At 43.8% G+C, this 26334-nt stretch overlaps 1 protein-coding gene across 3 annotated transcripts; it reads left to right on the top strand.

Moving 5' to 3' along the window:
* GCNT1 (glucosaminyl (N-acetyl) transferase 1) lies at positions 1-25458 on the top strand. Of its 3 annotated transcripts, none has more exons than XM_034646963.1 (5): positions 1-162; positions 626-820; positions 964-1079; positions 22005-22152; positions 23622-25458. In XM_034646963.1, the coding sequence occupies exon 5, from the start codon at positions 23767-23769 to the stop codon at positions 25051-25053; it is 1287 nt and encodes a 428-aa protein (XP_034502854.1). In that variant the 5' UTR covers positions 1-162; positions 626-820; positions 964-1079; positions 22005-22152; positions 23622-23766; the 3' UTR covers positions 25054-25458. The 3 variants fall into 3 exon arrangements, with proteins under 3 accessions (XP_034502854.1, XP_011229670.1, XP_011229671.1); XM_011231368.3 differs by having other exon boundaries at positions 22005-22050; XM_011231369.3 differs by lacking the exon at positions 626-820 and having other exon boundaries at positions 22005-22050.
* Positions 25459-26334: the final 876 nt, after the last annotated feature.

Consider the following 26334-nt stretch of genomic DNA (forward strand, 5'->3'; position numbering starts at 1 on the left):
GGCGGGGCGGGGCCACGGGCGAGGCTGCGGGGTAGGAGGCAGAGAGAGCGGAGCCGCGGTCCGCCCGCGCAGCGAGCGCTGAGCGTGGCCAGTGAGGGCCTCTTTGGGGTGCCGCGCGGTAGCGCACCCTTCTGCGTCCCGGCGGCCAGAACGTTGCTGCAGGTAACCGACTCCTCCACTCCATCCCACCCGGCCCCAGCAACCCGGATCGCCTGCTATGGCGTCCGGTGGCGGGTGGAGGGATGGGAAGGATGCGAGGGAGCCGGCTCTCAGTCAGGGCCCCGCTGCCCCGGGCGGGGTGGGCTCCGGTGGGGAGAGGAAGCGGAGCTGGGGCTGGAGGGAGCGGACGCGCGGTGGGAGTGAGCCGGCAGCGCGTGTGCGCTCTGGACGCCTTCTCTCCTGATCCTTACTCCTGGTCCAATCGGTGAAGCGCGGGCCTGGGACTCCGGTCCCACTAACACCTGGAAGCCACTTTTTCTGGCTTCTTTCCCCCGGGTCCGAGTAGCGAGTAGGAACTGAGAAATCAGAGGAGTTGGCTGCGGGCGCGGATAGGCAGAAGAGCGCAGTTACTCATTGCCGTCCCTTGGGTGCCAGCAGCTTTAACTTCCTTTAATCCTCCTCGTAGCCCCGCGAAGAGGCGTTATTACCCCCATTTTACTGATGAAGAAGCCGACAACAGGACCAGAAAGGACTCGTCTTGGGGCAAGCGATTGGAAAGGGACTCCGAAGCCCCCACGCTTCTTCCTGTACCCCTGCCGCCTCTCTGTCCTTCCCCTGCGGGTGTAGGAAACTCGCGCTGTTGGGTCTGTTAGGAAAACAGGTGATTGTATTCCCTCCTAGGTTCCTTTTTTTTTTTTTTTCCCCTGTTAGCACCTAGTTTCTGACTCAAATTCTACCAGTTTTTGGTTATTAGCTTTCTGAAGTGAATGCAGCCCTGGCTTACAGCTGTTTTTCTCCTTGCAGCGCTTTCTCTCGATGCCGAGCGAGCCCCAGGCACCCTCGCCGGCCACACTTCTTTCTCACGGTGGATGAGGTCGCCTGCAGATCCGGGCTGGACCTTATAGGCTGCCCAGGTGGAGGTAGGTTTTGTAGTCACCCGGCAACTGTGGTACCCTTTGCTCGATTCCTTTCTAGAGGGAAGAGTCTTCATTTTCCAACCAGTGAGACAAGCGGCCAAATGGAAAGGATAGACGAGGTTCGCAGAAAGCAGTGGTTCCTTGAGATGAGAACAGGCTACAGGTTTCTGTGGCTTGAATTTGGCGAGTGTTAGGTGAGGCATCCGGTCGGGGACTTGTCCCCTGCTCTGGGCATTCTGTCCCCCTTTCAGAGCTGTTCTGAAAGGCAGATTTGTTTTATAGAGGGGAGGAGGAGGGGTGAATGGTTTTTAAAGATCAGTGTAAATTACCCGCTAGTAGCCCAGGCGGTTCCAGACAGGCTCCCCCGCCAGAGGATAGGGTAACAGATTTCACTTCTGGCAAAAAGAAACATTGAGCTCGGCGGATACCTGCTATTGCTTAATGGATTTTTCACGGCCCTTCAAGATGTGGTTTGGGGAAACTGAGTTCTTAGAAATGGCTGACTCCTCAATTTTTAAAAACAATGTAGTATACTGTAAATCTGCTTTTACAAAGTTTTATTAGTAGATGGCAAAAGTTGATACTTTTAATATTTCATGGGGAGGATTTGAAGGTTGCCGCCAGCTGGTCTGCCCTTCCTTCACTGGCCCTGGGAAGGACCTCCGTAGTCTGGGTCCCATCTCTAGTGGATTTCATCCTTCATTAATTCTAATTCATCCCTGACTGATGATGAGGCTACTTCGAACCACAATTTGGTTTTTTTCCATTTGTAACTTAGTTGCTTAACATTAAGAAAACTGTCCTTGAGAATTATCAACGATCTACAAAATCAACTCTGTTACAGGGACTGAACAGGTAATGGATGGGGGATCTCAGGGGGCCTTGGTCAGGCACAGGTGACCTACAGACGACCTGCTAAAACAATCTGTGTGGGTATCTGGCCATTTCCTCCCCATAACCATGTAGGGATTCTGACCCAGAGTGTCTGGATCTTTCTCCCCTCCCCGCAGTAGCTGAAAAATCTTTTTTTTTTTTTAAACAAAGTAAAACCTGATTTAAATATTGACTCTTCTTTTTTTAAAACACAGGAACCAATCAGTTTTGGTTCATGCATCATTCCTTTTCAGAACCGTCTTAAGACAGTTGGTGATTGCATTCTCCAGGGGAATGAAAAATTCTGACCTGTGGTGTAGAGATTGTGCACTTGTCATGAAGTGAGGTGGTGGAAACCTGAGATTAATGCTGTTGAAATGATTTTTTCTGATTCTCGATTCCTGTGTTCTATGAAGGATGCTGTATTTCCGCCGCATAGAGTAACGTAGTCTTCTATGGGCCAGCTGAGGAATTGTGTCACTGCTGCTAATGGGCATTTCAATGGAAATGTATTCGTGGTTCTAGTTCAGGATGTCCAATGCCTCACTCCCTGACTTAACAGAGGAGTTCCCAAATGACTGTTGATATAAGTCAGATGTGTTTCTCGTAGGGACTGTCTGTATCCTTACCCACACTGGCTTTGCCACCGGATGGAGTGCTTAGAGTTGTCTTGTTTCTTTGTTGCCCATCTGTGGCAAATGCTATGTATGTTGACATTTTGGGCTGATAAAGCTTTTGTTGTGGAAAGTGTCCTGTGTATTGTGGGATACGTAGCAGCACCCTGGTCCTACCCAGTAAATGCCAGTCGCCCCCTCCCTACAGTTACAACAACCTAGATGTTGCCACACGTCCCCTGGAGGACAGAGTTAGCTGGGTGGGCAAAAGAACGAGCCAACATTTAAACTGCTCTGGACATTTATGAACTAAACTATAAATACAATTAACTTTTAAATTTGTAATGACTAGAGAAGCTATCTGTAATGTTGAAACAAACATCTACATTTTAAAATATTTTTATAATAAAGGTAACTGGACTAGTGTTGGTGAACAGCCCCATGTGTCCTGCCAGGATTTATTATCTCTAAGGAAATTTCAGGTGTTCAATATGGTTGTTATAGTGGAAGCTAAAAAAGGAATTCTACAGTGGTTTTCATTTTTCTCCTTTTATTTTATTTTATTAAAGATATCTTTTTATTTGAGAGAGAGAGAGAGAGAGCAAGCTGGGAGAGGGGGAGGGGAAGAGAGAGAATCTCCAGCAGACGTCCCACTGAGCAAGGAGCCCAACAGCCCAATGCAGGGCCAGTCCCCCGACCCTGAGATCATGACCTGAGCTGAAATCCAGAGTCAGATGTTTAATTGACTGTGCCACCCAGGCGCCCCCATTTTCTCCCTTTAGTTTACTTGATGTCTTTTAATTTTTTTAGGGTGATAAAATATTAATGAACCATGCTTATTGCCAATTTGGGGAAATTGACACAATCCCAAAGAGAACCCCAAGCAAAACTACCTAAGCAAAAATTTTAACAATGAGACTCACCGTATATCATGTTCAGAGTAGAATTTAGTTTTAGGAAACAAAAAGCTTTTAGCTAACAGCAGTAGCTAAGACAACATATACTTCTGTAGCCTGAGAAATTCTGATCTGATGGAAGACATCCCTACATAATACACAATATAATAATTCATATCAGAAGAAGAAAATGTCCTGAATATATAACCCTCTGTTTTTGGACCTTAAGTTGAGGAGGTTGGAAATGAAAGGACGCATCTTATGAAAGATGCGTCCTTGGATAGGGATTGGCTATCCGTTGGATCCCTTCCAGAAATCAAACTAATTTATAAGACTCAGGATTGGCTACATAATTTGTGGGGCCCCATGTTTAAAAATAATTAAGAACACCAAGATGGCCAGGTGCCTGGCTGGCTCAGTTAGAAGAGCACATGGCTCTTGATCTCAGGGTCGTGAGTTCGAGTCCACATTGGGTGTAGAGACTACTTACATAAATAAAACTTAAAAAAAAAAAAACAACACACATCAAGATGGCAGCAGACAGCTTGAGTATTAAGTGAGTCACAGGGCCCTGTGTGGTTGCTCAGGTTGCGCACCCATGAAGCTGACCCCGGCTCTTTGTCCATAGCTCAGAAGAGGATTGCAATCACTACTGCAAATCCAGAGGAGAGGTTACTGCTGCCCCAAAGCACTGAGTTTCTGATTTACTGATTGTACTAGTATTTCCAAACAGGATCGGTACCCTAAATTTACTAGGAAGGGGCACCTAGCTAGCTCAGTCCGAAGAGCATGTGACTCTTGACCCCGGGATCATGAGTGGAGCCCCACTCACGTTGGGTGTGGAGATACTAAAAAAAAAAAAAAAAATTAACTTCAAAAAAATAAAAAATAAAAATAAATTTACTCCCATGAATAAAAAAGAAATTCCTCCCGTGAATAATTTTTCTTTTGCTAAAGAGTTAGCCAAATTGGGTATGAGGGGCCTGGATACCCAAGCATCTTGTTTCTTCAGGCATTCATTGAGCAAGGACTTTGTGAGTACGACAGGCATTGTCAGCTCTGCCCCTAAGGCTGCAGGATGGAGGGTCCTTGCCTTTCTGAGCCTTCTAGCCTAGTGGCCAGAAGAGGGGGTGGAGGTAGACGAGCACACAGTCCCACAGGCTGTCCCAGTTGTCAGTGGGACTCCCGAAAAGCCCAACATGTCCAGAGAACATTGACCCTGAGGACCTCAACTAGGGGAGAGGATTACTCATGGTAGGTCTCCCTAGAAAGTGAAATTTAAAATAAGGCCTGAAAAATGAATAGGAAGTAGGTGAATTAGGGGCCCGAGTTCCATGTTGGAAGGGTTGAGACCAAGGCAGGCATAAGGCTTTGGCGTCAAGCCTCTCAGGTCATTTTCAGGACTTTGGACTTCGATGGAAAGGTAATGGGAACCTTTTGAAGAATGTTAAATGGGAGATGAGATGAGTGATTAAGTTTGGGCTTTTGATCATTGTCACTGCTGTGTGGGTTTGCAGGGTTAGGCTGTGCTGGTGTCTGTGGTGCCTTTGTGCGACTAGAAAAGATGAACTACACTGTCCCAGCTAGGCCAGACCAAAGGCCTGAGGCCCTCAGCCTGTCGCTTCACGCACATACCCTGGCGAGGGAAAAGACGGGCTGTGGGGACAGAGTGCAAAGGCATTTGCTGTCACCAAGGCATGATGCAGTGTTGCTGAATAAAAGCCAGAGGCAGAGGGGTTGAGGGGAGGAGGGAAAGGGAGAGAGATTGAGTTTGAGTTTGTAGCTAAAATCAACATGAAAGTGGTGATTATTTGGATATGGTTGATGGACAGGGCAATATGGAGGACATTTTGAAAGTTACTGGCATAAATAACTGAGTGGGATGGAGTGGTGAAACCATTTATGGTGTTCGAGAACCCTGGAGTAGGGGAGGGAAGGTGATCCATTTGGATAGGTTTTGCTTGTGAGACACCCAAGTGGAGACCAAAGAATTGGCTTCTGGAACTCTTGAAAGACACGGGGTGGAAGGAAGTCCATGTTGGGAGCTGTTGCATGTAAAATCATTGCATACACAAAATCATCTGAGGAAGGGTGTGGGATGAGAAAAGAAGGGGGTTGGCCTGGAGAAAAAGACCACTGCGTTTGGAAGAGGAGAAGCAGCTGGTTAGGGCGACCGAGAAATCAAATAGACTTGCAGGTTAGTGAGGAAATGTGGGGTCTGTGGTTTCCTTTCTTCTCTTTCTCTCTTTCTCTTTCTTTCTCTCTCTCTCTTTCTCTCCTTTTCCATTTGAGACTGGAGAGACCTGAACAAATTCTAATGATGCTGGCGAGTTTCTGGTAGAGAGGGAGAAGCTAAACATGTGGGAGTGAGAAATCCATGACTGAGCCTGGCTTCAGAGAAGGCGTCAGAGGCTGGATTCCATTACCAGGGTGGGGGGTTTGGTCTTTGATGGAAAGGGGGAGGGAGGGATGGATTAGGTGCCTCAAAGTTGAGCAAAGGAGGCAAAACCGTCTGCTGACTTCGGTGTGTTCGAGAAGTCGGCTACTTTGTCTGCCAGTATTCCTCAGGCATTTTCTAGTGCCAAACACTGAGGTAGATTACGAATGATGATTACCCTTAGGCTCAGTGCTGATAGAGTAATAAATACATGTTTAGTCTTTGTCTCTGGTTCCTGATACTGGGCCCTGAAGCCCTTGGAATTTCCTGAGGGATTGGGATGGTGGGAATGTCTTTTGTTATTCATAGAAGGAGCTCTTTTCCACACCTGTTTATGCTAATGAGGTGGCTGAGCTGTTGGGGGGCCCCTCGGTAGCCTCAGGATGGGGTGGTCACCAGAAAGAACCAGTAATTAGAGGGTTGGAGCTTTCAGCCCCACCCACTGTCCTCTGGGAAGGGGGGAGGGGCATGCCTAGAGATGGGGTTGTAAACACTTGATCAGCACTATTTGGAGAGCTTCTGGGTTGATGGACCCACCAAGGTGCTGGGGAAAGTGAGTACACCAGGAACAATTCAAGATGATTGTGACATTTTTATAGTGAGGGGGGTTGACTGCTTTTCAGAAGAATTTGCACTTACAGAGACACGTTTTGGAAAGAGCTGTTTGGAAATGTTTTCACTGTAACGTAAACATGTTGCCAAGAAATACGGTAGATTTGTGACATCAAAACTTTTAAAAAACCAAAAACCTTTAAGAACTTGGAAAAAGAATTGTCTGACAAAATTTTTCAAGTGAGGAGTATCAGTGGGTCTGAATCCATTTGTTAGATTCATAAAAATGTGACCCCTACTGACTAGTTTGCAAGGACACTTGATTGAGAAACACCGGCTGAATCTCACCAAAAAAGATTGTGTAACTGGTGAATGGATTGAAAGCTAAGCATCAAGATTGAGACAGCAGAGCCCAGAGTGTTCTACTGTTCTCCTGTGCGGCCCTGTTACCCCAGTCAGCCATTAAAACAAAATGTTAGGATACAGGAAACTTAGAAGCAGCACTTGACAGGGCTCTAGAACAAGATAATTAACCAGGAGTTTTCAAAAATAAAGCATATTTAGGAACACCTGTGTGGCTCAGTCAGTTGAGCGTCTGTCTTGGGCTCAGGTCATGATCCCAGGGGATCGAGCCCCCAAGACGGGTTCCCTGCTCAACAGGGAGTCTGCTTCTCCCTCTCCCTCTGCTCCTCTCCCTGCTCCTGTTCTCTCTCTCTCTCAAATGAATAAATAAAATCTTTTTTTAAAAAATAAAGCATATTTAATCTTTGGCTTTCATTACAAATATTAATAACCATTTGTATTTGTACCATAAGTGATTACACGAATAGGCGTTATTTCCTCTTTTCCCCATCTTTTTGTTTTATAAAGTGCATTAGTACAGTAGTACATATAATTTTTAAAGAAATATACATATCTAGATGGGACTTACTCAGAAGCTTTTACTCTTGGTGTTTGGACTAAAAAATTTATAAGCTTATCATTAAAAACTGAGTCAAAGTGTTCCCCCTCCCCCTACAACAAATTGAGAACTCGATTTCCTTGTAAACTGTAAAACTTCTTTTTCCCCATGATGTGCTCCTGTAGTTCATTCATGGAAAATAAAATAGCTATTAGAGCTTCTGCTCTGAAAAGTAACAAATACAGAATGTATGTGTGTCTTGTTTCTCTTGAAATGTGTACCTTAAATTTCCTTTAAATAATCCACTTTAAATGCTTTAAAACGAAAGAAAAAAGAAACTTCCGCGAGTGTTGTGGCCAGTGCTCTGTTCCAGGACCGGTAAATAAATGCTTTATGTCATTTCAACCCAGGCCTTGTGGTTCTCATTCTCTCCTTCCCTATCCACCTCCGTGCAGTTGACAGCGATGGGCCCCAAGCCATTTTGGATCTTTTGGGGAAGCACCTTGGGGAGGGCTACATTCTCCTCTGCAGGTAAACGTGAGGGTTAGAAACCAAGTCTTGAGTCACTTCTGCTCTGTTGAGGGGCTCTGGCTGCGTCTCCCACAAAAGGTTCACTTGGGGTGGCTGTATGATTCAGCTGATCATGGGTTAGAATCAGGTAATCACGAATTTTCTGGAATCAGCGGCTGAACCCAAGAATGCGCCTAAGGCAGCATCCTAGGCTATTGGTCTTGCCAGGCATGTTTGTCCTTTAGATACTTGTGCCTGACAGGCCTCTAGGATGCTTCTGTTCTATCCGCAAAGTTGGAGCACCCTGATTTCGTCTTTGTTTGCGCTTTCCTCATGTTATACCAGTCGAAGTCATCCAGTTCACTCTGGAAGCTTCATTTCCAGCTACTGCTAATTAACAAAACACATGGCTAACAATGAGAATTCCTGAAGCACAGGTAGTAGCTGCCACTGGAGTGTGGCCATTCCTGGAAGGAGTCCCTGTTTACCTCCCCCGCCCCCAGGGGGACCCTCATAGCTGATGTTTCTGGCCAGTCTGGCTCCTGCTCTCTCCTGTTCCTTTCAGCACTACAATGGATGCATTATTCACCAAATAGTTTTTATCTATATTGACCAGACCTATAATTTCCCCCAGAAGGCTCAGCAAATAAGCATGTGTGGATTCCTTGAGATCAGGAAGATGCATTATTTATGATTGTACTTCCCCTCACCCCCAAACCCAGAACCTAGGATTCTGTTTTGTATAATAGCTACTAGTGTGGAATTAAATTGAATCCGTTCGGGTATTTGTTAGTAAACTTGAAGTAGGATTTCTGATTGTGGAGGTCTGAAAAAAGTTCCCTCTAGGCATGAACTAAAGATTTGAACATTGTCCAGACAAGAAAAAATATAAATAATAATAGTGAATAAATGGTTAATGTTTGTTGTCAAACACAATGTAAGCATATGACAGGTTGGTAATGTTTGTTGTCAAACACAATGTAAGCATATGACAGGTTGGCTCACGTATTCTTTATAAAAACTCTGAGGCACCCATGACCCTAATCTGATCAAATTTCCTAAAATTATTATTGTTGTTGTTATTATTTTTACCAGCAAAGAAGCCAAAGCTTGAAGTTAAGGGCATACGGAAATCTGAGTTGGTGGGTAATGACGCCGAGTTTTTGAGCTGAGCAGTCTGGTTCCAGAGCTAAAATCATTGCTGCTAAGCCCTCCTTCTTGCACGTAAATATACTCAAGAGAAAATATTGAGCCACTGGTAATCAAAGAAATACAAAATGACACCTCAGTGATGTACCATTATACAGTTGCGATAATGACAAAGATAATTATACAGTGGATGAATATGTGGTACATAATTAAGATAATTATATAGTAAATGTAGAGAAAATGGTACTCAGATATTACTGCTGGCAGTCTAAGTGAGTGTAGTCCATTTGGAAAGCAGTCAAGAGCCATAGAAATTTATAAGTTTTGATTCAAGAATCCTACTCCTGGAAATCCTTTATAGAGGCAAGAGAAAACAAATTATGTGTATCTTCAAAAGGGTTCATAGAAGTTCATGTTTACAACAGTGCAATTTGGAAACACCCTTAATATCTAAGCACGAGACGCATACTAACTGGCAAAAAACAATAAAGACTCTCCGATGTCCATTAATAGAAAAAAACAGAATAGAAAATTGAATCCCAGTTGTTATTACATCTGTGCACAAATGTTAAGTCAGGAGTGTCCCTGGACAGGTATTGGAAAGGAACTTGAAATTGATATGTAACTGGACAAATTTAGTTCGTTTGGAAATTATCTTTACAATAATGCTTTGCCAGCATACCTGACTTGAGCTTATGTTGGAGTATTGGGGCCATTTTGTCTTACTTTGCAATTTTAAAAGAAATTCTTGAAGTAAATTAAAAACTTAAACATTGCAAAAGTGCTTGAATAAATACTGCACCCCCAAACAAAACGGTGATCACTGAATAGTTCTGGTATGTCTATGCTCTCAAGTTTTTCTAGTGCACATTGATAGTATATTTGGAGCCTTGTTTTTTAATGGGTTTATTCTATACATGCTAGAATGCAGCTCCTCTCTGGATGCTGTTTGAGCTCAAAAACCTTTTCTTTCCTGTCATTACGTAGAGAATTCCTTCATTCTTGGCTTTGGCAATACTTTCAAATTCAACGTATATACCTAAATGTAATCTAGATTCAATGAAAATGTTGGATCAAGTTTGCCACTCAAGTTTATGCATCCGCTTCAAGGGAATGGTTAGGTCTCATCACAAATGGGTCCCTGTATCTTAGGACTGAAGCCCTCAGGAGGAGAGTTTGTCATATTGACACCCATGGGAATATTTGGAAGGTTCTAGGGCTCTTTGGAAGAGGTAGGCGGTAGGGCAAAGTATGATTCGAAGCTGTTAATACCTGGACCCTGTGTTTTTGGCCAGAAAGTGAGACTGCTCTGTTCCCTCTACTCTCTGGGGAAGTCAGCCCTGGGCTGAACCCCCTCCCACCTTTTCCCTGCTGGTAAACTGGAGCAAATGACCCTATTCAAAGCCTCCTAAAGCCTCAGTTTCCTTGACTGTGAAGTGAGAGAGGGAAAGTAACTACTTACAGGGTTTCAAGAATTGAGACAATGGATGTAAAATGCTTGGTGTCAAGTTCTTGCTAACCCTTCCCCTGAACAATCTCTTTAACCCCTCAGTAACTTCCATTGTGAAAGCACCATCAATTTTTATATCTGCTTTTAAGGAAATTAAAAAAAAAAAACACCATAGTAGTGAGCACATGGTACATCGAATGCCTATCCGTTTCTGAAGCTGTTACGTAAGAAAGTCAGTCCTCAGACTTGTGCGAGTACAGCCTCGTTAATATTTTGTCTTGCGGTGGGTCCTCCCCATTGTCTTCCACTCCACACAGTCAACCTGGCCGGGGCTCAGCCTCCCCTGTCCCTGTCCATCGTCCACCCGCTGAGGAGCCGCAGAGTGCTGTAGGACTCGGGAGTTGGGGACCCCTGACCAAACCCAGCTGCGCTTGTGCACAGGCGAGGAGCCCCAAGTGCAGAAAAGTAAAGTCGGTCCTGAAGACAGGATGAGTACCATCCAGTACGAGGCCAGTGGTTTGGGGTTTCTTGATAGATCCTCATTGTGTCCGACCTGACGCAGGGGGCTCGGAATTCCCGGTATGCTCCCCGACACACTGTAATTGGGGGAGCATTTAAATCTAGGATACTGGAAAACACTCTGAGCTTGAAAGCACATTTGGCAAAAGCATCCACAGTCTTGCTGTACCTTTGTTTGAGGGAAGGGAGGGGAGGGATTTTGGACGACTAGGACTCTTTCTTTCTTTCATTTTTTTTGAGCTGAATACGCCTGTCATAGGCCCAGGAAACAATGTGAATAAGGGAAGTGGGCAAGGATCCTGAGACTAGGTCAGATTCCCAGGAGGAGCTCACAGAGGACGTGCTTGGAACGGTCCAGAGACAGGATTATGTGGAATTCAGGGCTGAAATGGGAGAGGATGGTGATGACAGCAACTGTTGCCTCCAGTCTCGGTGCGAGACGCTTGGAAAGTTTTTTAATTTCCCCCCCTCCCAGCAGGGAGGGTGTCATGAGCTCCACTTTTCAGATGAGGAAACCAAAGCTCGGAGAGATGAGGCAGCTTGCTGAAATCGTATTACCATCCCTTCTGTTTGACCTCACACTGCTGTTTTGCTCTGTGGTGCCCACTAACCAGCGAGGTTTGATCTCACGGAGGGCGGTTCAGGAAAGGGAGTGTGTTACAAGAGGTTGGGCTGGATTTTAATACGTTAAAGGGCACTTCTCATTCTTGCTCATGGTTAGACTTGATAATTTTTTGCATCATAAAGATAAGATCTACTCTGACAATGATGATTAGCCAGCCAAAAATCCAGACACATGCTATGACCTGGAATTTTAGGACTTCCTTTAAAAACAAAAAGGAATCTGATATTTTGGATTAGAATTTCTGGGACATAGGAAGCATTTAAAGCCTGAAATATTTAAAATTGGGGTTGTTCAGAAAACCCAGGACCTACGGGCTGTGCGATGAGCAGATGGGATGGAAACCAAGGGCCGTTGTTAAGCCGTCTCTACTGAAGAATTGTTCTGTACGTGCGGCCTAGCGAACCATGTGACCTCTGTGGCCTAGTGTTCCCATCTTCAAAATTAAGAGCAGGCAAAAGAAACTTGAAAGTACCTTTCAAATCTAAAATTTTGTTTCCATAAAACTGTGGTGCTGTATTTAGTATTCTAAGCTGCCTAATATTAGATTAAAAAAAAAAAAAAACGAAAGGAAAAAGTTTATTCCTCTTCAAGTCTGGAATTTTGAAGTGAACAATAGATCTTTTATACTCACTTTTGGCCTGTAGTGGTAATAAGGTTGAAGATTTCATTAAAAAAAAATAATAATAACAAAAACAGGGATGCCTGGGTGGCTCAGTGAGTTAAGTGTCTGCCTTTTGCTCAGGTCATGATCTCAGGGTGCTGGGATCAAGCCCCCATCGGGCTCCCTGCTCAGTGGGGAGCCTGCTTCTCCCTCTCCCTCTGCTGCTCCCCCTGCTTTTGCTCTCTCGCACTCTTTCTCTCTAATAAATAAAATCTTTAAAAAAAAAAAAACTGTGTGTGTATGTGCACAAAAATATATTTCATTCAAGTCTACAAAGCTCTGCCTCTACAGATGAACTCTGTTGCCTTAGAGGAGAGGTTTTTCCCATTTCAAAGTTTAGCCATTGCTCATGCATTAAGGAAACAGGCATAAAGCTGCACAGGCAGTAAGAAACACTAGTCTTTGAGAGGGAGGCATACAGATGGTCTTTGTTCTTCATGTCCAAATTTTCATGACCCTAAACTCAAAAAAGACCCCCTGCACCTGGTTCACTCCTCCCAATGCTCTCATCACATATGTCCTTTAATGTCGGTCTTCTCTTAATTTAAAAAGCCTCTTCTAAGTAATATTTTCTACTGGTACTTACCGACTCTGAAGGTCTAGTCTGGTTGTAATGTAAGCCAGCTGCATCTTTTTAAAAATACTAATAAAGAGGTTTAAAAAAAACTCTCGAGGTTAAAACTGTGTCAGGGAAAGTTCAGTGGCGTTAAGTACATCTCCACTGTCCATTTCCAGACCTCTTCATCATCCCAAACAAACTCTGTTCCCAATAAACTATAGCTTCTTCCCCTGTACACATAGTACCCCCAGCCCCTAGTAACCTCTGGTGTACTTTCCATTCTTATGAATTTGATGACTCTAGGTACCTCATGTAAGTGGAATCATGCAGTATTTGTGTTTTTGTGACTTCGCTTAGCACGTCTTAAAGGTTCATCTGTGTTGTAGCATGCGGCTGAATGTTGTTCCTTTTCAAGCCTGAGTAATATTCCTCCGTACGGATACCCCGTATTTAGTATATCATTTGCGTTTCCAGACTACTAATATAATGCCTTAATTCTGGTACTTTTGTGCAATTATGGGCGTTCTTTTGGCTTTCAAGGGAGTGTATAAAACTTGTAAATCCGTACGTATTTTTTTTAAAGATTTTATTTATTTTAGAGAGAGAGAGAGCGAGTGTGAGCCAAGGGAGGGGGAAGGGAAAGGGACATAACCTTTGAGGGCTCGAGCGCAGAGCCCAACACAGGGCTTGATCGCAGGAGCCTGAGATCATGACCTGAGCCGAAACCAAGAGTCAGCCACGTAACTGACTGAGCCACCCAGGTGCCCCCATATATACTTCTAGCACTGAATTATAAATTCGAAGAGGTTTCAGGGTGGCAAGAAGGCATGGGTACTAATGGGTGGGGTTAATGGGACTTTTTTTTTGCTGTGGAAAACGCAAATGTAGGCCTGAAGGGCACATAATTCCAGAATCCTGTTTGAAGTGACCAGCTATATTCCTACGTTTCCTCATTTCCATGCTTGCCTTAGTACTGAGCTTGGAGGCAGGGTCTTCAAGCCCTGCCTCTTCAGCCACAGGCCCCACTCCGATGGCCAAAGGATACATACACCTTGATGGGGAAGAGAACTGGCCCTCAGCAAGTCCATTGGAACGATTTTTGGTGTTGTTTCCGGGGCTGCTGGCGCGCTCGTCCCATCGCCCACCTCTCTTTTTTGACTCCATTAACGACCATGTGTAGCTTCTTGGGAAAAGGACTAAGCCAGACCAATTACTGGGTCTTTACCCCTCACGAGTTATCATCAGGTATCCTGGAGAGCCCCCGATGAAGAGCATTGGTCCTCTGTCTCAAACATTCCGAATGTGTGCACGTGTGCGTAGGGGGCGGGCAAGGAAAAGATGGCGTTCAGAGAATAAAGCACAGGTCAAGTCTAGTCTCCGTGGTCTCTGTGTACTTACTGAGCACCTTAGATTTACAAAGGAAATTTCCAGTTTCTGTCTTGGCTCTTCCAGATTTCCTGCCTTTCTGGGGATGGTTTGAGCATTTTCATGATTACTGAGTAACCTCATTGTAGGGATGAGGTGCCGTCCAGGACAGGACAGGGCTTTTCTGTAGCCTCCTTTCTCTCCTTTTACCTACTGTCTAAACCCTACCCATCTTTCATGATTCCAGTCAGCTGTAATCGAGGAAGCCTTCTTGGAGCCTTTCTTTTCCTCTTGGTGGACTTAACAGCTTTCAGTTCTGGGGTAGAGACATGGGTGTAGTGCATTTTGCCTGCCAAGCCTGTAGGCAGGGATGGCGTCAGCTGCTCAAGTCCCCGGTTGTGCCTCCAGGGGAGAAAGCCGTGGGGACAGACAAGAGTGCTATTTCCAGAAATGAATGAAATGCATGAGTTAGTTTCGTCCCACAGTAGTATCGTGAATAAATGAAAAAAAATTCTACAGAATTTTTCATGCATTAATTCAGGCATAGAGAACTCTGTTCCTTCCCTCCCCGTTTTTTCTTTTTTTTCTTTTTTTCTTTCTTTTTCACTGCCTTCCTTCCTTCTTTTCCTTTCCTTTCCTTCCATTCTTTTTTCTTTCTTTTCTTTCTTTCTTTCTTTCTTTCTTTCTTTCTTTCTTTCTTTCTTTCTTTCTTCTCTCTTCTCTTTTATAGGTGACCACACAGATGGAACCTAATTTTATTTAATTTCATCTAATTTGAAATTAGGAGAAGGCCATTGAGAAACTCATTAATTATACTATATATTTTGAATTTTTACATAATTATTAAATACGCTTTAATATGGGATGAAACAGCTAATGGAATTGTAAAGAGAAGGTAGAAATGGAAGAAATGGAATTCGAACATCCAATCTGCTTACTGAGCTTTAAAATACTGATTTTTATTATGTTTAAGAACCGATCAACTGTCTTTATAACTCTTAATTTTATCACTACCTTTAAGATTTTAGAAAAATGTATCCTCTGTTTTAGTCAGTTATAAATGCACATTGTTTTGAAAAGCACGTACTTCCCCCAAGAATGCCCAGAACAAGGAGGGGTCTAAGATTTGCCCCTACTTGAAAGCTAGCAAGTCTGGCACTTTTCATGTAGGTTTCCTGAGTTCCAGGGCCCACAAGGCATACGTAGAGAACTAGAGACAACTCTTCAGAAGGGAGAGAGGAGAGCTGTTAATTCAATTTTTTAGCAGAGGAACGTGGGCTTCCTTTGAAAGAGACTTGTATTCATTCAACAAACATGACTGAATGATTCTCTGTGGCACCTCTGTGCCTGGCCCTGGAATATGGGGGGTCTGGAGAAGGGAGACATGCTTTCAGCCCTCTGCTCCCTTAGTCACACCATCTGGCTTTAGTTGTATAATGTCTTACTTAATGTGGAAAGCCCCCTTTCCAAAGAGGGCACAGGAAACAGGGTTCAGTGCCCGTCTCAGAAGGTTTTCCCTGTCACCCATGTTTCCGTGGCCGGAGCCCAAGAAAACTCTGCAATGAACTCTGGGAGACAGTGACCTAAACTGTGGAGCTCGGTGTTTTTAATCATGGTCCTAAGTGTTGGGGACCCCAAGAGCTTTCCCTGGCCAGTCTGGAGGAGCAGACGCTGTTGGGGTCTCAGGAGCTTGTGTTAAGGCGACACCTCAGAAAATGCTGGCACCTTGGTGCAGCGAGTCATGCACCCGGAATGGCAGGGAATCGCCTTGAGATCTCATCCACTTCGAGTTCCTTCCCTCTGCTGCTTCAGGGTGGTGTTCGAGTCCCCATCCTCCAGGATACTTGGATAGCTTTAGCATCAGTCACAGTAGCGGGTACCCCGGCAGCCTTGGCATGGAATAATAGTCCTTGGGAGTCTGTGAAATTCTGGGCAGAAGGGCCATAGGTTGTGGACCCCGACTTACCCATCCAGCTGTTCGTTTACACATACCTGTGCGGGCACACACGTGTGCATCGACTTGCCTGTGGGTGTGTGCGCGCGCACATGTATGTTTTTAAGAAAAAATATTTCCACCATTAAAAATGAAACAATAGGCAATAGGGAGAGAGAATTATTTGTATGTATAATAGTTTTGTCTGGACTTAAGCCAGAATGACCGGGGGAAATGGTTGAGGAGAAAAGAGATTACCTTTTTGAAAGCCGCCCTTTCATTTTTTACAGTTGACTCACCTGTCCGCTCTAACCTTACCCAAGGTTAACAAAACTAACCAGTGCAGGGCCCTTTTTATCTTGCCCTTTGTCTGGGAGTCTTGAGAGTAATTCGAGGCTGAACCGGAAAATCCTGATTGTTCTTAGGGTGTGTACACATGCATATGCAAATTAATGTAAATACGGTAAATCCTTCGAAGTCTAAGTATCTTTACCTTACGTCCTGTTAGTTTATAATAAAAACATGTATCATTCCCTTCTTCCACCCTCTTCCTGCTTTGCCTTTTTAAAAATTATTCCTAAAAAAAGAATTTAGGAAAATATCGTTTGAGCCACAGGTAGCTTGTTTCTTTAATTTTTTTTTTCTTCTCTATGTGGTGATACTTCTCTAAGTTCACTGAAACTAGTGTGTAATCGGGGTGAATGTCATCTTTTAGAATCGGTTTATTTAAAATATTGAGGCTTGTGCTAGTCCTGTCTTGCTCTTAGTTATTACATCGTTAAGGTCCTCTGTGTCCTGCCATATCCCAGACTGCAATCTAGATTCGACAGGCCCTGGGTTTCCGACTTCCTTACTCGGATCCCCTCATGTACTTATCCTTGTGAAAACAGTCCCCCACTTCACTTCCTCTGTCCCATCCTTACCATGGTGAGCTGTGGAAGACGAAAGGTGGTGGATTAAATTAGGCAGAGGTCTTTCGCGTGGAGCAGCAACGTGATTTTGAGCTCCTCCCATGGGCGGTTATGTGATGCTGGGCAAGGCACACAACCCGTTTCTTTCAACAATCACCTTTCCCAGTGCTCTGTCCTCTAATAAGGTTTCAGTGAATCTCGATTGGGAAAATCGTGCTTACGTTATTAAGACCGGTTCTCTTCAGAGCTAATCCACAGAGCGCAGTGATGGCTTTTTTCATCATTGCATGTCACTAATTTCTTTGGAGGCAATAATTATTCACCCCAACCCTTCCTCGTTTGCTTTGTAGTTATAAACTCACGGCCCAAACTGCTGGTTGTTTAAATCGGTTTTCAATATGCTTATTCCCATCATTTATTCCATCAGTTACATCTTGAAGACATCTTTCCTGGGGTCTTTTTTGAAAAAAAAATTTTTTTTTGTTTATTTATGTATTTATTTGCGGGAGAGAGGGAGTGCGTGCATGCCCCCAGGCTCCTGCATGCAAGACAGGGGAGGGGTAGGATGAGGGGGAAAGAATCTCCCGCAGACTCCTTGCTTAGCTTGGAGCCTGACTTGGGGCTTGACCTCATGACCCTGAGATGATGACCTGAACTGAAATCAAGGGTCAGTCACTGCACCCACTGACCTGACAGAGCCACTGTCTCCTGGGGCCTTCTGATTGGCGCCAGGTTGCTACGGTTATCTGTTAGTCTGTAGCTAGGATGTCCCTTTACCATCATACTGGAATGTACGTTTTCTGATTCTTATGTTTTCCCCTTTCTTAGTTTATACTTTAGGGATTTTGTTTTGTTTTGTTTTTTTGTTTTTTTGTTTTTTAATAAATTCTACCTGCAAAGTGGTGCCCGACTTCTAGCCCCGAGATTGAGTCACACGTTCTGTGGACCAAGCCAGTCAGGCACTGCCACACTTCAGGGGTTCATCCTCTAGTAGCTTCTTCAGATAAAGTCATAAAGGTAAATATTTTGAGACCTTACCTGTCTCAAGATGTAAAATGTTTTTATTTTACTGTTAATTGACTTAGTAATTCCTGTGGTTCAAAGAATCCTCTGGAATTCGGTTTCCTTCAGCATTGTTGACGCCCTTGCCCTTATCTTCATTATCTGCCTTCTGTGGATGGTTTCTGTGAGATGTGCAGGCCCTGTGCTTCTGAATCCTGGCTACGGGGCTTATTTTTCGCCTTCTGGAGACCTATATGTTCTGTTTCCCAATATTCCAGTATTTCATGATTCAGGACTGTGTCTTAGTGTGGATCTGTTTTCACCCATTGTATTGGCATTCCAAGAAGCTCAGTCTAGAAACTTCCTTCTTTGTGAGAAATAATCTTCAACTATTCAATCAGTTGATTGCTTCCTTCCCTTTTTTTTCTGTTTTGTCTTTCTGGAGGTCTTGTTATTCATTCAGAGAGTGGATCTCCTGGTCTGGTTCTCTAAATTACATTTTTTTTCCCTCCAATTTCCCCATCAGTTGGTTTGCCTACTTGCCTAACTAACTCCCTGAGAGTTTTCCTCAGCTTTCTTTTCCAACACTGCCATTGAGTGTTGCGTTTTTCCTATCATGTCATTAATTTTTAAGAGCTCTTTTTTATTTCCTAAGTGTTCTGTTTATGGGATTTCTGATTTGTTAGAGTCCCCGGTGTGAGGCCGACGTCCCCAAATGTAGTAATATGGACATTTCCGTTTTATTTTTTGCTCACACATTGTGAGGGCCAGGAATTCAGAGCAGACTTGAGTGACTACGGGCTGGAGTCATCTGGTGGCTTCCTCACTTACATGTCTGGCACCTGGGCCGGCTTATTACAACATGGAAGCTGGTTCTGAAAGGAAGCGTCTGGAGAGCAAATTTTCTAAGACAACCCGTTGCAAGCCGCCTAGTTTTCCATGACCCAGCCTTGGTGGCCACATTGTATCACTTCTGCCAAATTCTACTGGTCAGTATAGTCCTGAGGTTGTCCAGAGTCAAGGGGAAAGAAATTTTGACTATTTCTTGATTGGAGAATGTTAAGGTCATATTGCAAAAGAGCATATGGAATGGGAGTGTTGTTTTACCTATTTTCAGGCCATACAATCTTATTGATTGATTGAATGCAATATTTTTTCTTATCTCTCTGACAATATTATTATCAGTTTTCTTCCTGTACACAATCTGTTTCCATGAACATTTGGGGAAACTTCCAATTTAAGCAACGTAGTTAAGTCTAGGCCTGGTTGGATTCCCTAGTGAATGAACTCCTGCATGGGCTTGGCTGTCAGAGTTCTGGGAGCTGATAGCTGGAAATAGGGAAGGAGATCTCAATACCTATTGGCTTTGGGTTCACTTGGTTCCACTGTTTCCTGCTTGGAAACCCTGCTTTCCATTGTGCCTAGTGCCCCAGCCTGCAGAGACTAAGTCTTGGGTCTTGGCCAGGTTTCAGGGTAGACCCAGCTGCTTTTAAATAGCCGCCGGTCAATACTGTGTTGTTTTTGTTTCGAACACCCGCACCCCCTCTGGAATCTGTGATACCACTTCCCTGAACCTTTTGAAGGTTCTGTAGCAAAAATGGAGCTGGTTCTTTCTTTCCCTGTGGTCAGTCTGGGATTCTCGGGTCTGCTTAATCAGTTACCTTTTGTCTGTCTGCTTTTCAGATTTTACTTGCTGCCTCCTCTCTCACTGTCCCTGAGGACATTTTGTCTGTTCTCCCACTCCAGTGGGTAGTCAGCTGAACCCTAGACCTTACCNCCAGTGAGTAGTCAGCTGAACCCTAGACCTTACCAGTTGGAATTGCTCATTTTATGTTGGAACACTTCTAGAGACCGTATTGTTACCTCAAGTGTGTTCGACACTTTTCTTCGTGTCCCCCTCCTTGACCAGCTGTCCTTAGTACCGGAATTAGAAAAGATCAGAGTGTTCCTCCAGTATTGATAGAACTCAGTATTCTCGTGCTTCTTGGTTTTAATTTTAAAAAGCCACCTATTAAGAACATGGCCTTTAAGTCCTGGCTTTCCCTGTTTTCTTCACATGGTGGAATTATTTTCTTCTTCCATTTCTTACTAAGTTGTGTTTTCTACTTAAAAATATTCATGGTGGGGGGCGCCTGGGTAGCGCAGTCTTAAGCATCTGCCTTCAGCTCAGGGCGTGATCCCGGTGTTCCTGGATCGAGCCCCACATCGGGCTCCTCCGCTATGAGCCTGCTTCTTCCTCTCCCACTCCCCCTGCTGTGTTCCCTCTCTCGCTGGCTGTCTCTCTGTCACATAAATAAAATCTTTAAAAATATATATATATATTCATGGTGGGGTATGCATGGAAGTCTTCTCTTTCAGGAAAGGCATCAGTGTTCAAGGGAGGGACTTTTCTCTAGGATACTTGCTAAGACAGTTGCCAAAGGGAAGTTTGCAGCATTTTTCAGATATTTTTTTCGACCTCCCATGCTCATGTATACAGCCCTCCCCACTACCTTTCCTTCTGCAGATCCTATTATATATCTGTTGAGAATGCTTAATGGTATGTCACACGTCTCTGGGGCTCTGTTCATTTTTCTTAATTCTCTTTTCTTTTTGTTCCCCCAACTGGATACTGTCACTTGACCTGCCCTCAATTCCACTGATTCTTTCTTCTGTCAGTTTAAACCTGCTGTTGAGCCCCTCTTGACGATTTTTCAGTTCAGTTTATTGTACTTTTAATTCCAGATTTTGTTGGGCTTTTTTCTTTATCATTTTCTGTCTCTTCATTGAAATTCTAAATTTGGTTAAATATCATTCTCATATTTTCAGTACTTTAGTTCTTTGAAAATAAAGTTTTAAAGTCTTTGTTAAGTCCAATGCCTGGGCTTCCTCAGGGACAGTTTTTATTGACTGCTTTTTTCCCGTATATGGGCCAGACTTTTGTGTTACTTGACATACTCTATAATTTTTTGTTGTTAAAGGGAGGTTTTAGGGATGCATGGGTGGCTCAGTTGGTTAGGTGTCTGTCTCTTGATTTCAGCGCAGGTCCATGAGATTGAGCCCCGTATTGGGCTCCGAGGAGCCTGCCTGAGATTCTCTCTCTTTGCCCCTCCTGCCCCCTCCCCACGCTCCCCCCCATGCCCCAGCTTGCACGTGCGCGCTCTTTAAAAAAAAGAAAGAAAGAAAAGAAAAGAAAAAGAAGGGAAGGGGGGAGGGAAGGAAGGGAGAAAAGGGAGACTTAAAATGTGTCCACTCTGGAAGTCAGACCTCTGCCCCTGCCCTGCCTGGGGTTTGGTGTTGTTGCTCTTTGTTAAGTGACTTTTTCTAGGTTAGTTTTCAAAAGTTTATTTCCTTTGTAGTATGAGGCCACTTAAGTCCCTATTCAGCTGGCTTGGAGATCAGATCACCTAATGATTGGGCAGAGATTTCTTCAAATGTCTGAACCAGTAAGGAGCAGGAGCTGCCTAGTGGCATTGTTTTGTTTATGACCTGACGTTTTAATGGTCGCCACGCTTCAGTATTTTTGCAGAATCCCCCCACATCTCTTGCTAATACAGGTTTGGATTCAGGTGGTGGACAAAATAGTTGGAAGAAGACGAGATAAGCAGCTAACTCAGTTGTAAGATCGTTTAAATGGGCCAGTGAGCACCGGGAGTCTGCACAGTGGGGATAGAATATATTGGATTTTCCAGCAGTATTGGACCATTACACCGTTCCTTGGCACCCACTTTGGGACATGTTGCTAGAGTTTTCTTTGGAAAAGCTTGACCCAAATTGCAAATATTTTCAAAGCTTTAGCAATACATAACCATCATTAGAAAAACAAGTAAGATTGGAGAGAAGGAAATTTTAAAACCAAGAAATGAACCAGCCATAATTTTGAGGGGGAAAAGAGTGAATATATAGGATTAGTTCTCCAGCATGCTTTCTGAGTGTGTGTGTACTTCCATGGGCATTACATCCCTTCACACATTTCCCTTTTCATTTCACAGATTTTTTAAAAGCCTCGTGGGACATAGCACCGTTGCCGAATGCCTGGTACGTGTACGAAACCTGACTGCATAAAAGGCACTCTGCAAACATAGTATGTTACCTGGAATCCGAGAACTAAATGAACCAGACTTTCTTTAATTCTACATGGTAAAAAACAAAAAAACTAAGTACTTTTCATAACATTATTCTGTACTAATAATGGCCATTTATCTATTTTTATTTTTATTGTTAACATTCACAATTTATTTCCTAACTAAATATTTAAAAGTTCTAGTGCTAATCGTGGTATTAAAAACCAGTTTCAAATCTCTATAAATCTGGTATGGAGATGATCAATGGTATTTGGCTTTGTTAGAACAGTAGCACTTGGGGGTGCCTGGCTGACTCAGTAGACCATAGGACTTTTGCTCTCGGGGTTGTAAGTTCGAGCCCCTAGTTGGGTATAGAGATTACTTGAAAATAAAGTCTTAAAAAAATTAAAAAAAAAAAAAAGAACAGTAGCACTTACTAGTTATAGAACTGATTGCCAAGTTATAAAATTGATTTTTGAAAACAATATATTTTGTAATATTTATAAACATAATAAAAATGGGTTGGGTTCCTCCTTTGAATGTAGACAACAGGTGTGTCATACATTATAATTTGTATACAACTGTTGTTTCTCACAAGCATTAATTACTATAACTTGTTAAAAGAAATGCAGGAAATGCAGGGCTATGTCTCTATTTCGGACTGTGTATGTCTTCTCTTCCTGTGGTGCCTGATAAGGAACTGAAGAAACTGAGAGAGATTCAAAACAGACCCATATCTGGCCTGGTATCAGCTGGCCTTCCTGGCTTAGTTTGAAAATTCACTTGACTTGCTTTTCCTTCAGAGATTCTTAGAAGTCACAGCTCTTTTTGACCTTCTTAGCAGCACCTCCAGGCCTAAATTGGTAAAGAGCAGAATGGAGCTGATCTCTTCAAATATTAGGGGCTGCTGATGCCAACTGTTGGACATTAGTGGATGTGTCAGGAGGAGCCCAGATTAGGAATGATTTCAGGCAAAGGGTGCTCATTAGTACTGGCACAGGGACAAAAACTCACCTCGCCAACTGTGGAGAGCTAAATAATTATAGCCTAGGTCTTCAACTGTGATTTTTGTACCTCAGTATTCCTGAGAGGTATAGTATAATGTAGGATATGTTAGCACATCCTTGTACTATTATTATTATTAATTTTTTTTTTTTAGGTTTTATTTTTAAGCAATCTCCATACTCATCGTAGGGCATGAACTCACAACCCCGAGATCAAGACTTGTACTCTCCANTTTTTTTTAGGTTTTATTTTTAAGCAATCTCCATACTCATCGTAGGGCATGAACTCACAACCCCGAGATCAAAGACTTGTACTCTCCAACTGAGCAAGTCAGGAGCTCCCTCCACCCATGTATTCTTTTTTAATAATCTGGTATTAATATTACAGACTGTGGGTTTCCTATAACACTACCCATTTCCGCTGATCAACCAATTTTGTTCTGTTTTGAGCATCAGACCTCATAGCGAAGAGGATGGTTTTTAAACCTGAGAAGATGTTGAAAAAGACTATTTATATACGTTCCTTCTGTTTTTCTTTTAGTGCTGTTCTCCATTTCAAGATGCCTTTGCAGATTTGATAAATGCAAACTAACAACTCTCAAGGCCGTGACAGAAGAGAAACCATGACTGCTTGAAGCCTGGAGGACTGCCCTTAATTAAGGAAAAACCCCTGATTGTTGTTTGAGATGCTGAGAAAGTTGCTGCGGAGGAGACTTTTCTCTTATCCCACTAAATACTACTTACTGCTTCTTGTTCTTTCCTTACTCACCTTCTCTGTTTTAAGAATTCATCAAAAGCCCGAATTTGTAAGCGTCGGGCATTTGGAGCTGGTTGGAGAGAATCCTAGTAGTAATATTAATTGCACCAAAGTTTTACAGGGGGATGTAGATGAAATCCAGAAGGTACAGCTCGAACTTCTGACCGTGAAATTTCGGCAGCGCCCTCGGTGGACCAGCGATGACTATATCAACATGACCAGAGACTGTAATTCTTTCATCAAGCGACGCAAATACATCATGCAGCCACTTAGTAAGGAAGAGGCGGAGTTTCCCATAGCCTATTCCATAGTGGTTCACCACAAAATCGAAATGCTTGACCGGCTCCTGAGGGCCATCTACATGCCCCAGAATTTCTACTGCATTCACGTGGACAGAAAATCAGCCGATTCGTTTTTGGCCGCGGTGATTGGCATCGCGTCCTGCTTCAGTAACGTCTTTGTGGCCAGTCAGCTGGAGAGTGTGGTGTATGCCTCTTGGAGTCGGGTTCAGGCCGACCTCAACTGCATGCAAGACGTCTACAGGATGAGTGCGGACTGGAAGTACTTGATAAATCTTTGCGGTATGGACTTTCCTATTAAAACCAACTTGGAAATTGTCCAGAAGCTCAAGTCGCTGATGGGTGAAAACAACCTAGAAACTGAGAGAATGCCGTCCAATAAAAAAGAAAGGTGGAAAAAGCATTACACAGTTGTTAACGGAAAGCTGACGAACACGGGGACTGACAAAATGCTCCCTCCTCTTGAAACACCTCTGTTTTCAGGCAGTGCCTATTTCGTGGTCAGTAGGAAGTACGTGGGGTATGTGCTAGAGAATGAAAAAATCCAAAAGTTTATGGAGTGGGCAAAAGACACGTACAGCCCGGATGAGTATCTCTGGGCCACTATCCAGAGGATCCCTGATGTCCCGGGCTCCCTGTCCCTAAGCCAGAAGTATGACATGTCCGACATGCACGCGATTGCAAGGTTCGTCAAATGGCAGTACTTCGAAGGTGATGTTTCCAAGGGTGCCCCCTACCCACCCTGCAATGGGGTCCACGTGCGTTCTGTGTGCGTGTTCGGAGCAGGTGACTTGAACTGGATGTTACGCAAGCATCACTTGTTTGCCAACAAGTTTGACATGGACATTGACCTCTTTGCCATCCAGTGTTTGGATGAGCATCTGAGGCATAAAGCCCTGGAGACGTTGAAACACTGACGGTTCGTTTTAGGCGACTTTAAAAAGGACAAGACGCATGCATGAGACTCCCCCTACCTGTTTCTTCTGCCCGGTAATAAAACAGAGAAACTATAGGGCACGCTCTTTGGGTTGGGGACTCCCATTGTGACTGTCCTCGAAGCTGCGTGATTTCTGCCCAGCACGGTGGGTTAGAAAGGTTATAGCATCATATGTTGACCTAGAGTAAGCATGGGGCCAGGCAGGTTGGGAGGCCCTGTGGGGGGCAGTGGTCCACGGAGCCGGGGATGAGGCTGCAAAAACCAGCCTGTTAAAAGAACTCAGGGACTTAACAAAATGACCAAGATGTCATCTGTGCCAAAATTACTTTGAGAGCTTTAATTACGACAGTTTTCGTGATTTGAATAAATTTATAGTGACAACCAATTGTAAAGATATAATTTATCTTGCAGGTTTTATCTGGTGAAATAGAAATTTGACTTGAATCGGTCTTTGTGAATAATTTGCTTTCTGCTATAACATTGTGCTGTGTAGCGTATCGGTGTCCTCTCAGGGAACTTGAAAAGATGGGCTTGATTGAACGTGACTATTTCTGACTAATTTTTGCATCTAACAACGTATATTAATGTTTTTAAAAACAAAAGAAAAAGTGGCAATGTCCCTCTTAGTTGATTCTATGAATCAGCTTAGCTTATTAGAAAAGATATCTTAAGTTATTTAAAAAGTTAAGAGATCTTCGTTTATTATTACAGTTTCTACAGAGAAACTCGATTTTCCAAATACTTCTCTCAACTTACCCCTGCCCCCACCGCCCCGTCTCCTCAGACCCTGCTATCAAGCTATGCAAAAACTTGTTTTCATAGTGCCCCATATTACTGCCTCAGTTCTCTTCTGTGATCCAAGACAGAAAGGGAGTAGTATGTATGGGGAGTGGGGCTCTAAGACAGAAAGGGAGTGGTAGGTGTGGGGAGTTGGAGGAGAGGCGGCCATATTTGGGCAATTTCTGAGGCCTAGGATGAATGTCCTAGCAGTGAGTACTCTCTCCAGATGGTAAAGCTGTTGCTCTTGGGATCCACTTATGTCCAGCTTCCCAGGGACTTGTATCTTAATGTCACCCGTGTCTCCATTTCAAAGGAGTGGCAGGCTTCTGCTGTCCTTGCTTCCTCATGTTACCTGCCCCTTAGTTATTCTTTAGCCCTTGGATTGTAAGTTTCCTTCTTCCTCAGAACCCAGGAGGAGGGAACCCCAGCCCTGTGCTGTTGTCCCACATGCGCCCTTGAAGGCCTGGTAATCGTGAAGGGA

Source organism: Ailuropoda melanoleuca, chromosome 17, assembly GCF_002007445.2.
Source record: "Ailuropoda melanoleuca isolate Jingjing chromosome 17, ASM200744v2, whole genome shotgun sequence".
In the NCBI taxonomy this organism is placed as follows: domain Eukaryota; kingdom Metazoa; phylum Chordata; class Mammalia; order Carnivora; family Ursidae; genus Ailuropoda; species Ailuropoda melanoleuca.